At 37.5% G+C, this 14,482-nt stretch overlaps 1 protein-coding gene across 2 annotated transcripts; it reads right to left on the reverse strand.

Annotated features, from left to right (window-relative positions):
* Window positions 1–867: 867 nt before the first annotated feature.
* Dnase2b (deoxyribonuclease 2 beta) lies at window positions 868–13,991 on the reverse strand. Of its 2 annotated transcripts, XM_015504756.2 has the most exons (6): window positions 13,650–13,987; window positions 11,554–11,731; window positions 8,047–8,128; window positions 4,771–4,932; window positions 3,325–3,522; window positions 868–1,342 (listed from the first exon to the last, which is right to left on the reverse strand). In XM_015504756.2, exons 1-6 carry the CDS (start codon window positions 13,862–13,864, stop codon window positions 1,002–1,004), a joined length of 1,176 nt encoding a protein of 391 aa, XP_015360242.1. In that variant the 5' UTR covers window positions 13,865–13,987; the 3' UTR covers window positions 868–1,001. The 2 variants fall into 2 exon arrangements, with proteins under 2 accessions (XP_015360242.1, XP_015360243.1); XM_015504757.2 differs by lacking the exon at window positions 3,325–3,522 and having other exon boundaries at window positions 13,650–13,991.
* Window positions 13,992–14,482: the final 491 nt, after the last annotated feature.

Below are 14,482 nucleotides of genomic sequence, written 5' to 3' on the forward strand. Positions count from 1 at the left end.
GAATTGTTATGAAGATCAAATAAGAAAATGTGGGTTGAGTGCTCACTGTATGGTAAATGCTCAGTAAGTGCTAGTAATTGTTGTTGTGATTGCTTTCATTATATGGTAAGGGTCTTCAACTTGGGACCTATAACTCAAACTTTATTAAGCAACTAGTTCTTATAGAATCATTATTATTCATTTATATAATAGTTCTGTTTAGTGATAAGAGTCCAGAAAAAACTTAAGATTGTTAGTTTTGATTCTTGTTTCTTTGTTATATTTCTATAAGCTGATAGGTTGTATTTATACTGATTTTTCTCTTATATTGACTTAAATTTTTTTTGACAAATATTACTCATTTCTAAAACTTCTTTTTTTGTCCTATTTTTCTGGGTGGGTGAGATTCAATTTCAAATACCACCATATTTTCAAGTGCTAGCTATGTGCCAGGTTTGGTCTTAGGTGCTTAAATATACCTAGATATTATCTCCTTTGTATAGATTAAAAATTCAGGGTTTACAGAATTCAGGTGAGTGGACCAACATCATACATTTAGTAAGTAGCACTTGCAAGTATAACAGGTAAGAAGACTCAACCATAAACCAGTGAGAAAGAACTTTAGGAAGAATATAACCAAATAGTGTGAAAGTACAGGGAGAGAGCAGTTTTCTGGAAAAAAAAAAAGATAGGTAAGGAGATGAGAAAGTCTTTGTAAAAGAGATGAAATTTAATCTAAAAGATAACCAGTCAATTATTAAGAAACTAGAGTTCACAAGTACTCTTTCTTTCATTCACTCTGTTCCCATTTTAATTATGCATATGATTTTGTTTATTACACCAAAGATACACAGTATATAAATAACCATTAACTAGAACATAAAATCGTAAACATTGGAAAGGCATGTTTTATTTGATGATATGTTGAACATACTTATAGGCTTCAAATATTTAAATAATGGCTCTCATGCAAGATTCATTATAGATGTTTTCAATGATAGCACAGGTATTCTTTCACTGAGTTAGTTACAGTCCTCATAATACAAAACTAATCTTTGAAATGCTTGGTAAATATGTCGATTCTGGGTACAAATGAATCCTCCACTTCTGAAGGCTTGGTATGGGCTCCTATTTAGGTCTCCAATACATGTCCAGCGGTTTTTGGTGCCTTTTTGGGAAATACACCATTTGGCATGGTCCTGGTAAGAACTGAAATAAGATTGTCGAGATATCTTAATGGCTTTGATATTGTAGACATGGTAAGGAAGGGAGCAGTTTGAAGGAAGCTGTTGTCTCTTTCGCTGCCAGGTTTCTGTTAGCAAGTGTGTCTTCAACCGTTGAGCCATCCAGGCTGCAAAGATGTCTGGGGTTCGGAAGGAAAGAGAGAGATTGACATTTCCACTTAGAAAAAATTCTGAAAATACCCTCAGGAAGGGATATCATCACTCACCTCTGATAGGTGGATGTCATAAGCACAACAGTAATAATATAATTGAGACAGTGGATGGGAAAATTTTTCTAAATCCTGAAGTGGCATGCAAATATATGCTATCTTCATTACTATAATGAGGTTGATATCTGCCAATGTCTTGTTTCACACAAACAAGGGAGCAATATGTGTTCTTGCCCTGAAAGATCTTTGGAAAGAATAAGGCTAGAGAAGTAATCAGAGGCCAGTTCTAGGGATCCTTATAAGCCATGATAATATGTTTGAATTTTCCTGAACAAAAAGGGGAATTTTTAAAGAATGTTAATGGAGAATTAATAAAAACTGATTTATGATGATAGATATCAATTGAGAGGCTGTGTGCAGGATGACTTGGGAAGAGTGGGTTAGAAAGGAGATAGGAAAAATGTAAGATTGTCATAATAACTACAACAGTAAACACAGGCATGGACTATGGTGGTGGCAGAGGATCAGGTAATTGTGAAAGTTATTAAGGACCTGGAACTGATGGTGGGTTTGATAGAGTAGTTAAGAAAAAGAAGGCATCAAGGAAGCCTAGGTGACTGTGCAGAATGCCAGACAATGAGTGAGTCTGTGGGGGAATGAATGATGAGCTTGGCATCTTTATTTGGTGTGGTTGTACCACCTCCAGGTAGAATTGTCCCACTGACTATTGAATATCTCACTTGGTACAGAGGTCTGGGTGGAAATCTAGACTGGGAGTCACGTGAGGACTTGCCAGAAATGCCTAGCATAGAATGTAGACTGAGATATGGAAGGACAGAGGACCACCTGGCCATTTCATCACCTATGGAGTAGTCAGAGGAGGACGATGTGGCAGAAGACATCTAAAAGAAGTGGAAGGAAGACCAAGAGATGTACACTCACTCCCAATACCAGTGAAGTGTTTCAGGAAGTGTTTCAGAAAGTGCCAAATTTGCAGAGACTATTTCTATCCTGTTAATTTTTGCATCTCTAGTGCCTGACATAGGGCTTGGCAAATAGGCATTCTATACATTGTATGCAATCTATAAAAGAAGGAAGGAAGCAAATAATCAAGGAAGTCAGTGAGGGGAATACACCATTTGGCATGGGCCTGGTAAGAACTAAAGTAAGAAGTCAGATCACCTAGGGCAGCCACTGTGGCAGGTGGGGTGGGGGTGGGGTGGTGATTGGTATCTATAGGCAGAAGAAAGACTACAGTGAGAGAGAGCTTTGAGTAAGTAAAGGCTCTGATGAGGATTTTCAAAGACACGTAGGAGAAAAAGCAAAAAAGAGAGATGTGGGAAATTTTGAATTGAGGGAGGGTTTCCAGTATGTTTGTATGTAAAGAACCTGAGTGGGAGCCTTGAAGTAGAAGAGGCAAAACAGATGAAGGGGACAAATCAAGGTATGTTGAGGCTACAATGTGTTCCAGAGGATAGGGGATATAAATGCTTCTGTTGGGATGGGAGAAAATGTGCTAAAAAGAAATGAAGACTGGTAAAAATGTTGGGAGGCTAGGGTGTGATACTGAAGTGGTTTTTCCCTAGTGAACTTTGTTGTCTTTATGGGTAAAGGGGCTCAGTAGTGTAAAAAACTTGACAATAAGGAAAACTCAAAATAACTGCTTAGGGGATGGAAGAAGGAGAGATGTGTTCAAAGGGAGACTGAATTTTCACTGGCCCCTGGCTGTATGGTTGTGAGATAGCTCTGGGGTCTGTACCAGCAATTCTGCTATTGAAGTGATACAGGAATATGTTTAAATTGACCCTTAACTTCCTTTTCCCTTTCCTTCTTCTTTTTTTTTCTTTCTCCTTCTTTTCTCCCTGCATAATCAAATTGTTTTCTCTAGGTAATCCATAGTGAGTCCAACAGCAGAGTTACACAGCATATCATTTGATGATGGTCTTTCATACCATCAAGAAAAGAATCCGATTTTGCAAAATGGAGGAAGTTTTGTCCTTGGGATGACTGAAGAGTGACGAGGTGCCGGCCAGGAATCTTTGATGAGCTCGACCTGGCACACAGCTGGGGCATGTGGACAAGATCCCTGTGAAAGGTGACTGGGATGGAACAGCTATAGACATTTGGGTTGCAGATCAAGAGCTGAGAATCTGAATCAAGAAACAGCAAAGAGAAGTTGAAAACTTAGACACAAAGGCATATGGAGATTATAGATATTGTTGTAGACAAACAAACAAACAAAAAAACCCCATACATAGGCATTCCCCCTTTTGAAGCAATGGCCTTCAAATGGCTTTTGTTTACAGTAACTGGCACCTATTGAGCACTTCATACTTTCCAGACATTGTGCCATGAGTTTTATATCATTTTACTCTTCTCATCCTCAGAGCAAACTTATTAGTAGGTAAGTTCTGTTGTTATCATTATCCTCATCTTATATATAAATTAACTGAGCCTTTATGTCAAATGTACATGGTTATAGAAATTGTAACTGATGAAGTTAATATTCAAACTCAGATAATCTGGCCTTGAAGGCCATATGCTTTTTCTCCTATATATACATATACAAAAAGTAGAGAACACCTTGTTTCCAGAATAATTAATTCATCAGTGTGTACATCCTGTATCTACAATGTTTAGTTCTCTATTCACCACATGATGCTAGCTAGATTAGGATGTGACTTAGGTGAAAGGCTCAGTGATCCTTATAATAAGATAGAAATTTGATGGGAAACATTTTCTAAACCTGTATCTGAAGGCAAAGATGATCTTCATTGCTGTTTAGCCGCTTTCTCAGTAAAAAGTGATTGGTAAAAGCAGTGTTCCTACTTTTTCTCCTCCCACACCATAGTTTGCCAAACGTAAGTATTTTTGGCTATTTGAGCTTGAGATCTTAAAAGAAGTTTATCTGGCTCAGATGTGTCATGTTGGCAGGGTACAGGAAACATTTGGTCTGCAAAGTTTTCTTTCTTTCTTTTTTTAAAAAATAAGATTGAACCCATATTTGAAAATCAGGATCTCTCTTTCTCTTTCACACACATATACCACATACCCTAGGTTTCTGGTTCCTCAGGAGAAATTTATAATCTGTGGGCCTGTATTTCCTAAAGAGCCACAATATGTTGGTTCTGAGGCCTTTGAAGCTTCCAGGGGAAAGTCAATACCCCAACTTGTCATGGTCCCCAGTGCCATGCAATTCATTTAAATGAATCCCTGAATTCATTTAAAACTACTGCCCCTGATGTCATTGGTAGACCAGGAACTGAGGACCAGTAAGCTTTAGTATTGCAGAGGCAGTATTAGAACACAGGTATCAGAGGGTCTATGACACGTTTATTAATACATTTCTCAGTTCCTTCTCCAACATTGCTATCTCCTTTCACACATTCTGGTATTACCTATTGCTTCATACTGGTTGTACTTAAAAGTTACACAGATGCCACTTTGTCCGTTTCGTCTCCCAGTGGATGGATAATCATAGCCTTCTCGAGGAATTGGAGGAAACCGGGGAATAGAATGAATCAGCCAGAACCCCTGGATTCTGTTCCACAGCAATAAACCTACCCAAGATACATTTAATACAGATAAATTAGAAAAAAAAAAACACTTCCTTTTAAAGTAGGGTTCAAAGATGCAACATTTATTCCTGTTTATGCTTTAGTTTAATGTTTTATTAGGTTAATAATCACAAGGATCATGTTCATTTTTTAAGGATGTCAGAAGCAAGTTAGATACACATCACAATGCATCATTACTGATGATAAGCTACCAATAAAGGGAGGCAAGGGCAGCCGTTCTGTGAAGAGTTAAGAGGAATTTCATGTTGAACTACACGGAAAATTTGTTTTGACAGAATGCAAATTTGCTAAATTGGAGTTTGACCTTGTTAAACTATATAATCACCTGGCAAGCTTCAGATAGAGTCTTTACTGCTAAGCAGCTAACTTTTTTTTTTCCAAAAGCCTGCTAACAAACAGAGGTTAAGGAGACAATATTAAATGAAGAAATGTACTTGTAGTACTTTGTTTTAAGAAACTAATGCTCATTTATTGGAGAAGAGTCACCCACCTCAACAGACACAATAAAAGAGGTTAAAAAAGTAAAAAAAAGCAAGCCATACTATTCTTATTAATTATGTTTAGTAAAAGTCTCTAGAGCTTAATAATATGAATTTATTCATGTTTTCCTTACTAGAGTGGAAACCAAATGCCTGCTAATTATTTCTTTTTTAAAGAGTATACCTTTAAAAAGTTTGCTTTTGGCTAGGTATAGTAGTACATGCCTGTAATCCCAGATACTTGGGAGGCTGAAACAGGAGGATTGAGAGTTTGAGGCCAGTCTCAAAAACTTAGTGAGGAGATCCTGTCTCAAAAAATAAAAAAAGGGGATGTGGCTCAGTGGTAAATCACCCTGGGTTAGAAAAACAAAGCATACCCTTGCTCTTCGGGAGGAAAAATAAAATCAATACTTACGTTTTGGTGAACCATGTTGACAGTTCTGTTGCCTAACAGAGCTGGATGGCCTTCAAGTACTCCCCTCTGCCCAGATAAATGTGCTGTTTTGCTGGAATCTCAACCTCCTAGTATGAATGCCACAAATGTTAGGGTATCTGATGGCAAAGAGAATTCCTTGCCTCAAAACTTAACATTAAACCTCATTTTCTTTTTCTCCAAACCCTTGCAGCAACTAATAAGGTGGAGTAGAAATGACAAAAGTTGCTGGAGGAGAAGTTGGAGAATGTGGTGTGTTATAAAAATTGTTGGGTTCCATGTAAATAGGGCCTTCAGGAGGGCAACTTGACAAAATTAAGAGCTTTCGATGTTCATGAACTTTGAAAACCACTACAAATTATATCCTTAACCAGACATTGCAAATTAGCAGTCCATGGACCAGATACAGACTGAGGATATATTTTATTAGGCTTGCAATGTATTTTTTAAACATTCAAGTCATTGCCAACATTTAAAACCTTTAGGGAATTTCCAAAAAATACTAATTTTCAACATTTCCTAAAAAAACCTGCAAGGTGAGAAATAATTGCACCCTTTAGTTTGTATATATACCTCTTGGTTCAGCCCACTACACTTGCTAATATTATCTGCCTGCTCCCTGAGGGTATTTGAGTTTGTAACCTTCTGAAGAATATTGTCATAGCTAGTTATTCATGACATATTTTTAAAAGTAGTCATTATGATAGCTTTATGAAATGGTTTAAAATAAGCATTTTAGAAAGGATTAAGTCTGTTTATCTAATGGGTATTAGGATTACAGATTTTTTTTTGTTTACTTGCACTTTGAATTTTTCTATAAAAATGTATATGTATAGTTCATCAATAGAAGAGTAACAAAAGTCACTAAAACAAAAATCACTGTATATAATAACAAAATTATGAGACCAACCTAGGTGTCCATCAATAGATAAGTGAGGTATATATACCCAATGGAGCTTTCCATAGCTATAAAGAAGATCAAAATCATGTTATTGGTAGGAAAATAGATGGAACTGGAGAACATCATAGTAAGTAAAATAAGCTAGACTCAGAAAGTCAAGGGGCATATGTGTTCTCTCATATGTGGGAGCCAGAGAAAAAAAGGGGAAAAGAAAAAGGGATCTCATAAATACAGAAGGGAGACCAGTGGGATAGAGGAGGGGGATGCGGTGAGGGAGGAAGGGAGAGACAAGGGACGTACTAAGGGTTAAATTGACCAGGTTATGTTACATATGTATATGAATATATCATAATGAATCCCATTATTATGCATAATTATTATGCAGCAATATGAAATTTTAAAAGGATTGTTTTGAAAAACCCAACTATTAATTAAAATTGTAACAATACAATTATGTCCATTTGACTGCATCATAAAGACATATGTTTTTGTTCGTTTGTTTCTCTGACACTGGGGATTTAACCCAAGGCCACTTTACCATTGAGCTACATCCTTAGTCCCTTTATTATTTCTTATTTTGAGGCAGGGTTTCACTAAGTTGCTGAGGCTGGCCTGGAACTTGTGATTCTCTTACCTCAGCCTTCTGAGTCAACTATAACACAAATTTTAAGGCAATAACAGAATAGATTTGAAATTTCATTTGTTCATTTGTTTGTAATAAAAGATGACAAAATACCTTTCAAATTACTATGTATAGTAGCAATATGTAACAAAATATGTTAAAAATTACTGTGATGTAAAAACTAAAAATACTTTTTTCAAAAATGTTTATTTCTAATGGAACTATATATTATAAAGAGTGAATTTTACTTGATATGTATTATACTTAATATACCTAACTACAAAGTGTGTGTGTGTGTATACATATTACCCACACACACATAATATAGACTTCTTGGGGTATGTATGTATAAATATATATATATATATATATATATATATATATATATATNTTTATATATATATATATATATATATATATATATATATATATATATATATATATAAAGAAATAAAGTTATATTCCCAAAAAGGGTACTGCCAAGTCAAATTATATAATTATAACCTGTTATATGGAAATCATACATTTCAATTTATCAAAATAAACCATTAAAAACAAAGGTTATCTATTTAATATGGAATGTGAGTGCATTCACGATGAAAGGTTTAAGAAAATGTCAATTTCTAATAGGAAAGAGAAATCAAGAGCTGTTTCACAATACCTTTGGTGTGTCCATATTTTCTGTCGTAATTCACAGATGTAGGGACTCCATCATTGTATATTAGATAGGCCGTGCTGTTACCCTGCAGGAATATATTAGGGTTATAATGGCATAAATGCTCACAATATTTCTACCAGCTAGTCAGCCTACAATACAAAGCTTTTGTTAATACACATGAGAAGTCATCCATTCTCTTAATAGGCAGCTCTCGAATCAATATGAATTCTGTGGCATGTAAGACTGTGGGGGTGGAGTCCATTCTGAACTATGCGTGGTTTTGACTCACATGACAGGGGTGCTGTGCATTATGATCTGCATGTGAGGGTATATTCCTATTTCTCTTGGTTGTTTTGGAATCAGATTCTTATTAAGGAAGCAGTGTATGATAAAGGAGTGCTGAATTATTTGTTCAGGAAATGAAGGAGGAACAACCAGCCAAGGATTACACCTGTGTTTTTTTTCCCCCCATTGGTATTATAGGCACAGTGCAGAACAGGCTGTCAGGATCTGATTTCCTCTGTCTCCTTTGTGCTTCACTGCCTGGTCATAGCTTTGTATTTAATCAGGATTCCTCATTATCTGCTCCCCTTCTTCTCTGATACAGGAGGCTTTTTTCTTCAATCCATTTCTCAGTGTCACTTCACCTTTCTAACTTGTTATTTCCCTGCTTCAAGAGAGTGGTGAAATTTAATGTGTGATATTGGATTTCCTCTGTATGGCAAAATATGAGACAATTCTTAAGTTAGCCAAATCTCTGAATCAAAATAAAGCTACTATTTTGATAGTGTCTCTTCATCACCTTTAAGTTTGCTTATTATTGTTCTGTGTGGTTCCATTCCATTTGTGTCGGTGAATTTTATTGAAGCCAATAATGTAGATATTGAAAAAAATCTCAGTGACATAATAATAAAAGCAGGAGAAGCCAATTCATCTCCTTTAAAATGCCCTTTCTTTTCTTTCATAAGAAAGGAGTCAATACTGAGTCTCTTGTAGTTATTTAATTATTTTAAGGAATCTAAAAACATTTTTAAAATGTGCAACATGGGAAGCATTCTTGGCTACTGTACTTAGGCAAATCCAGAAAGTGAGATATTTTCTTACCATCATTTTCCATAATCAACCATAGCTACAGAATGTCATTTGTACCATTCTGTTCTCTGGAGATCTCTGGCAGTTGTTTTATGAGCTGACAGTGAATGTAGTAATGAGGCCATTTGTGTGCCTTTTGGGGTGCAATGTGAGGGACTCTGGGAGGATATGGTGTGAAACTGTATTTTTATAGTAGATAAAATTTCTCATTCTAACCAGGAGTGTAACAGCCAGCTAAGGTTAAATAAGTTGTAGCTGTGGTGGGAAGAAAGGCTATTTATAACAGGAAAGATCATAGACTTAAGAATAGGTAAACGTGGTGTATTTCTTTGGACAGTTTTATTATTTTTTAATATTTTCTTAGTTGTCAATGGACTTTCTTTCTTTCTTTCTTTCTTTATTTATATGTGGTGCTGAGAATCGAACCCACTGCCTCACGCATGCTAGGCAAATTCTCTACCACTGAGCCCCAGCTCCAGCCCCCAGTTTTATTCTTTTAATACATATATAGAGTATGGTTTTGATTACTGGATGTTGAACATCTCTGACCCTAGACTAGCAGGGAATCACTTTAGGAAAGCACAGGCAACTGCAATATAGTTTGATCAGTGTTATTGTGGCATCTGGAAGGTTCTTATTTGCAAAAGCAAAAGAATGGAAAAAATTCCAAATGTAATCCCGTTATTGGCTTTGATTACCCTTGACATTTGAGATTTAAAATTATTTGGTTCGATCTTGCATTCCACTCTCTGTTAGAGTTCGGTTCCAGGTCAGGGGACAGGAAAGTTATGTTCTCATAGTCACTTCTGACACATAGTTCCAGCTTCCAAAGTATACTCAATCTTACCTAGCTATCATCCACTGCTATTGCTCTGTGCCAGTCAGACATGGAAACCCGCCCCTTTCCTGCCATTTTCTTCTCAAAACCAATCATTCAAGGCATTGTGCATGAACAGGTTTCACTGAAGGTAGGAGACATTGAATGGTTTTTTTTATGCCACAATGTCCTATGCATTCTCCCTCTATGTTTCTCACACTTTTTAAATCCTTGCGTCCTTCCACTATTTTTTTTTGCAAAGCAGTTTAGTTCTTTTTCCCTTCCTAGGCTCTAGGCCTGCCTTTGTACCTCCTAAGACCATTATTGGATTCTGCCAAACTAAGTGCCAACTACTCCAACAAAGATGAATGACAGGCTTGACAATGTTACTTTTCCTCTTCCCTGCCCCAGCAATTCCTGTGATGGGAAAAGGAACAATGTAGGCATTTGTTTTGTCTCTAATGGCTTAAGCTCCTGGTCCCTGTCCTCAACCTTGGAAAGCAAAAGCAGCTGCAGGCAGTTTACACTTTGTGTAACCATCTATTTATTCAAAACAGAGTTGTTGTTGAGGTTAAATAATTTTTTAAAACACCTAGAACTGTGGTTGGCACATCACATGTACTCAAACGGCCTACGAAGTGGTATTAACTTTGAGATTTCTCTCCGAAGATTGCTTTTAATGGCAGGTGAATAAAATGAGTATTACTTCAAACAGTGACAGCTCCCTGCTCATTCTGAGTAAATATTCAGACCCACACATGCAGTAGTGCTAGAGGCGAAAGCAGTCTTGTAGTGAGCATTAAATTACTTGCCATATGTAAAAGCCCAGCACAGAGTCTGGCATATTACAGTTATTGTTAGGAAATGCATACGTGAGTGTAATTGGATGTTAATTATTGCTTGATTTTACTTGTCACCCTTGTTGGAAAGCAATTGCTGTGCAACAGATGGAGCCTGGAATACTGGGAGGCTGCCCACACTGAACCAGCAGGCCTGCTTACCTATGTCTTTGACTGGCTAGCTCATTGCCTGATAAAGTCCAAACAGTAGATTTAGTCTCCATTTAGGCAAGTTCTAGGACCTTGAAACTTAAATATTAGCTGTCAGCCTGCCATCTTGAAAATAATTAATTGGAAGAACCAGTGGAACCCTTTACTTGGATTGTTGCTGCTTATCAGCACCATGGCATGAACAACCCATAACTCATGGCATATTGATCACAGATCTATATTACCTTGTAGTAGAGAGGGCTCTTCTTCCTGCTTCTATTTAATGGATGAGATAGCAAGCACTGAGGTTTTGGCAGAGGTTTTGGCAGCCAGAGACTTTAATGAGCAATTAGTTTGATACCATTGGACATGGTACCAAATGAACCAGCAATTTGGCATAGCTGTCGCATATGATGACTTATTTCCCAAGGCCTTGGTCAGGTTGATTCATTTAGTTGTTCTGGAGTAGTTATGGGCTAGTCTATTTTTAACTACTGGGATTGGGGTTTAGATGTGTAAGTAGGGAAAAAATCTTCACACCTGCTTTTGGAAGCTTTGAATTGTGTTTTATGCATTTTCTGTGATTCAAATAAATGATTAACTATAACATACCTTGGAGGCATATGCTTCATATAGCTGTTGTAATGTCCTTCCCAATGCACTCTCAGTGGTATTCATTAACTGCTCACTCCTCCTCCAGCTTCTGATTGTGGAGTCTAGGTATAGGTACTCTAGCCCAGTCTCTCCAGTTTCCTTGTCTTGCCTTTTGGGTAATTTATAAAAGATAAACCTAATGAAGGAAATATTTATGAATTACTATGACTTATTGATGGATTTCCTGGTTGCAATCTGTATCAAATACTTAAATAAATCTCTTGCTTATGTTTCACAGAAAGCCCCTAAGGAAAGGGATTTGCTCAAGATCTCCACCTTTTCCTTTGCTCCTCCTCAGGGAAGAAAATATGAATCTGATCAGATATATTCTAAGACAATAGCTGGCCTAGTGGATGGAGTCCTTGAAATGAAAGTCCCTGCACATTGAGAGAGGCTCTCTCTGATGTTTGCACAGTGCTTATGACTGCAGTAGGGAAAAGACCAAGGCCCAGGCCTGGACTGGAGAAGTCTTGGGTTCTCTTCTGCTACAAGTGCTTGGCATTCTCATCTCTTTGCAGCTGGCTGGGTATGAGATTTGGAAGTTGGCTTTCAGGGCAGCTGGAGATTCCTTTGAGACCCCGGCCCAATTCTCATTCTTCAGCTCATTTTATCCAAATGTCTTGCATGGAGGATTTGGGCCCAAGACTAATTATGTAAGCTCTTCTTTTCCTTTTCTATTGTTTCTTGTTGTATATGTCCTTTGGGTATCCCACAGGGAGGACAGGTGGTAGGGCCCACATAGCACTCAGGCAGTCTTAGATCATCTATCCCAGAGTTTCTTAGTGTTCTATTTAGGTTTTGAGCCAGACCATTCTATATTGTGGGGGTTGTCCCGTGCATTGTAGAATCCCTCGCTTCTACCTGTTAGGCCCCCCAAATTGTGATAATCAAAATCCATGTTGCTTCCTGCTTCTGTATTACCTCATTGCTCCTTTATTGGCCAGAAATGCCCATGCACAGCCCTATTTTTTCTAGCTACTCATGACTGTTCTTAAAACAGCTGGTGTCTTCCTCACCAGGCATGGTGGTGCACACCTATAATCCCAGTGGCTTGGGAGGGTAAGGCAAGAAGATTGCAAGTTCAAAGCCAGTCTCAGCAACTTAGTGGACCCTGTCTCAATAAATAAATAAATAAGACTGAAGATGTGGCTCCGTGGTTAAGCACTTCTGAGTTCAATCCCTAGTACCAAAACTAAACCAAAACACAACAAAAGAAAAAAAATGTACTTCTTCAAAGAAGCCCTTTAGGCTCTATGCTACCCAATACCCTACCTATGCCTTTATCTGTGAACTCCTTAAAGGGAGGAACTATGTTTTGTTTATACTCTATCTTCAAAACTCAGCACAGGGCCTAGGAGGAGCTCCTAATGGAGTTTATCTATGTTCTCTAGCCTGAAGTTACACAAAGTTTGATGTCATCCATAATGGCAAACCTAAACACCCTGACTAAAGAATGAAGAAGTGACCAAAGCTTTAGGAGAATCCAACTATAATGCAACGTTATGTTGTGTCTCTGTTGACACTGTACAAGAGGTCAATGACCTTCCACCCACCCCAACAGTTGCCAAACAAAGCAAGGTTAACCAAAGAGGGCTGTGTAGAACCAAATCCTCCTTGTCCTCATAAGGAGAAACATACTCCAATTTCAGAAAAGGAATCTTCTGCTTTATCTCCTGTGTCAATATAAAAGGTTTCTGTTAGGAAAAGCCACGTGTAATTAAAGAAATTGCCAATTGACAGAAGTTGTCATCTCAATCCCACTTCTGCAATGACCAGCTCGCCCTGCTGAGAGCACTGAATTAGTCCAGAGGGGCTGCTCAGCTCTCATTCCAGGATCTCCAGCTTAAAAGCTGTGTGGGTATTTAGCCCACTAGCACATTTTAAATGCTTTTCTTTTTAAAGGAAGAGAGTGAGGAGAAAGTTCTCCTTAGGAACATCACAACCAATCAGTCTGCCTCCTATACTTTGGCTTTCTATTTTATTTATTTTATTTTATTTATTATTTATTTATTATTTTATTTATTTCTATTTTATTTTTCATTTCTTTTACCTACCAATCCACAGCTTCACCTTCTTCATTTCTGCATGATATTGTTGATGCCTTCAGGACCCCAAAGAAGCCAAGGGAGAGCAAAGCAAGGGTTGTTCTTAGAAGTCTCGCTGTCATTTTCTTTCTGTCGTGTTTATTCCATGCCACAGCAGGAAACTTTCCCCATAGATGGTGGAGTCTGAGTTTCAAGTCTCTCTCAGGCTGCGCTGACTCTGACATTTGATTCCATTTACCTCTGCTCTTTGCTGCTCAGGCATTTTCAGAATGGGATGAATCCCATGTACTCGTGTGATTCTGTCACAACATCCCAGCGTGACTCTGGATGCTTTTGTGCTGAATTGTTGATGAGTTTGCAAAGTCATCAAAAAGTTCTAGAGAGACAATAAAGGGGATATATATATGTGTGTGTGTGTGTGTGTGTGTGTGTGTGTGTGTCTGTGTATACATACATATATTTAAAGTGAACATTATGTATATAAAGTTCGGTGGGCAGGGAACTTCATTCTGATCAGCAGATGTTGAATTAACATTCTCATGTTTTTCCCACTCTGATATGAGAGCAAATGTATAAGCTTCATACGTTAAACAGAAATGACAAAAAACATTACCTTAATAATAATTAGGATTTGTTGCTTATTATAATCTCTATCTTAAGAAAATAATTGCTAGATATCACTTTAAAAGATTGCTCCAAAGTAAGAGCATATTCAGTTTGCTGAATTTCACCGAGTGTTGACATATCTTCTCCACCTCCCTGGTTTTGGCCACTCAGTGTGGTGCTTTGCTTTAAAGAGGCTTTGCTGTCTAATTGACTACTATGCAATCAGGCAAACATAT

Source organism: Marmota marmota, unplaced genomic scaffold (genome assembly GCF_001458135.2).
Source record: "Marmota marmota marmota unplaced genomic scaffold, marMar, whole genome shotgun sequence".
Taxonomy (NCBI): Eukaryota; Metazoa; Chordata; class Mammalia; order Rodentia; family Sciuridae; genus Marmota; species Marmota marmota.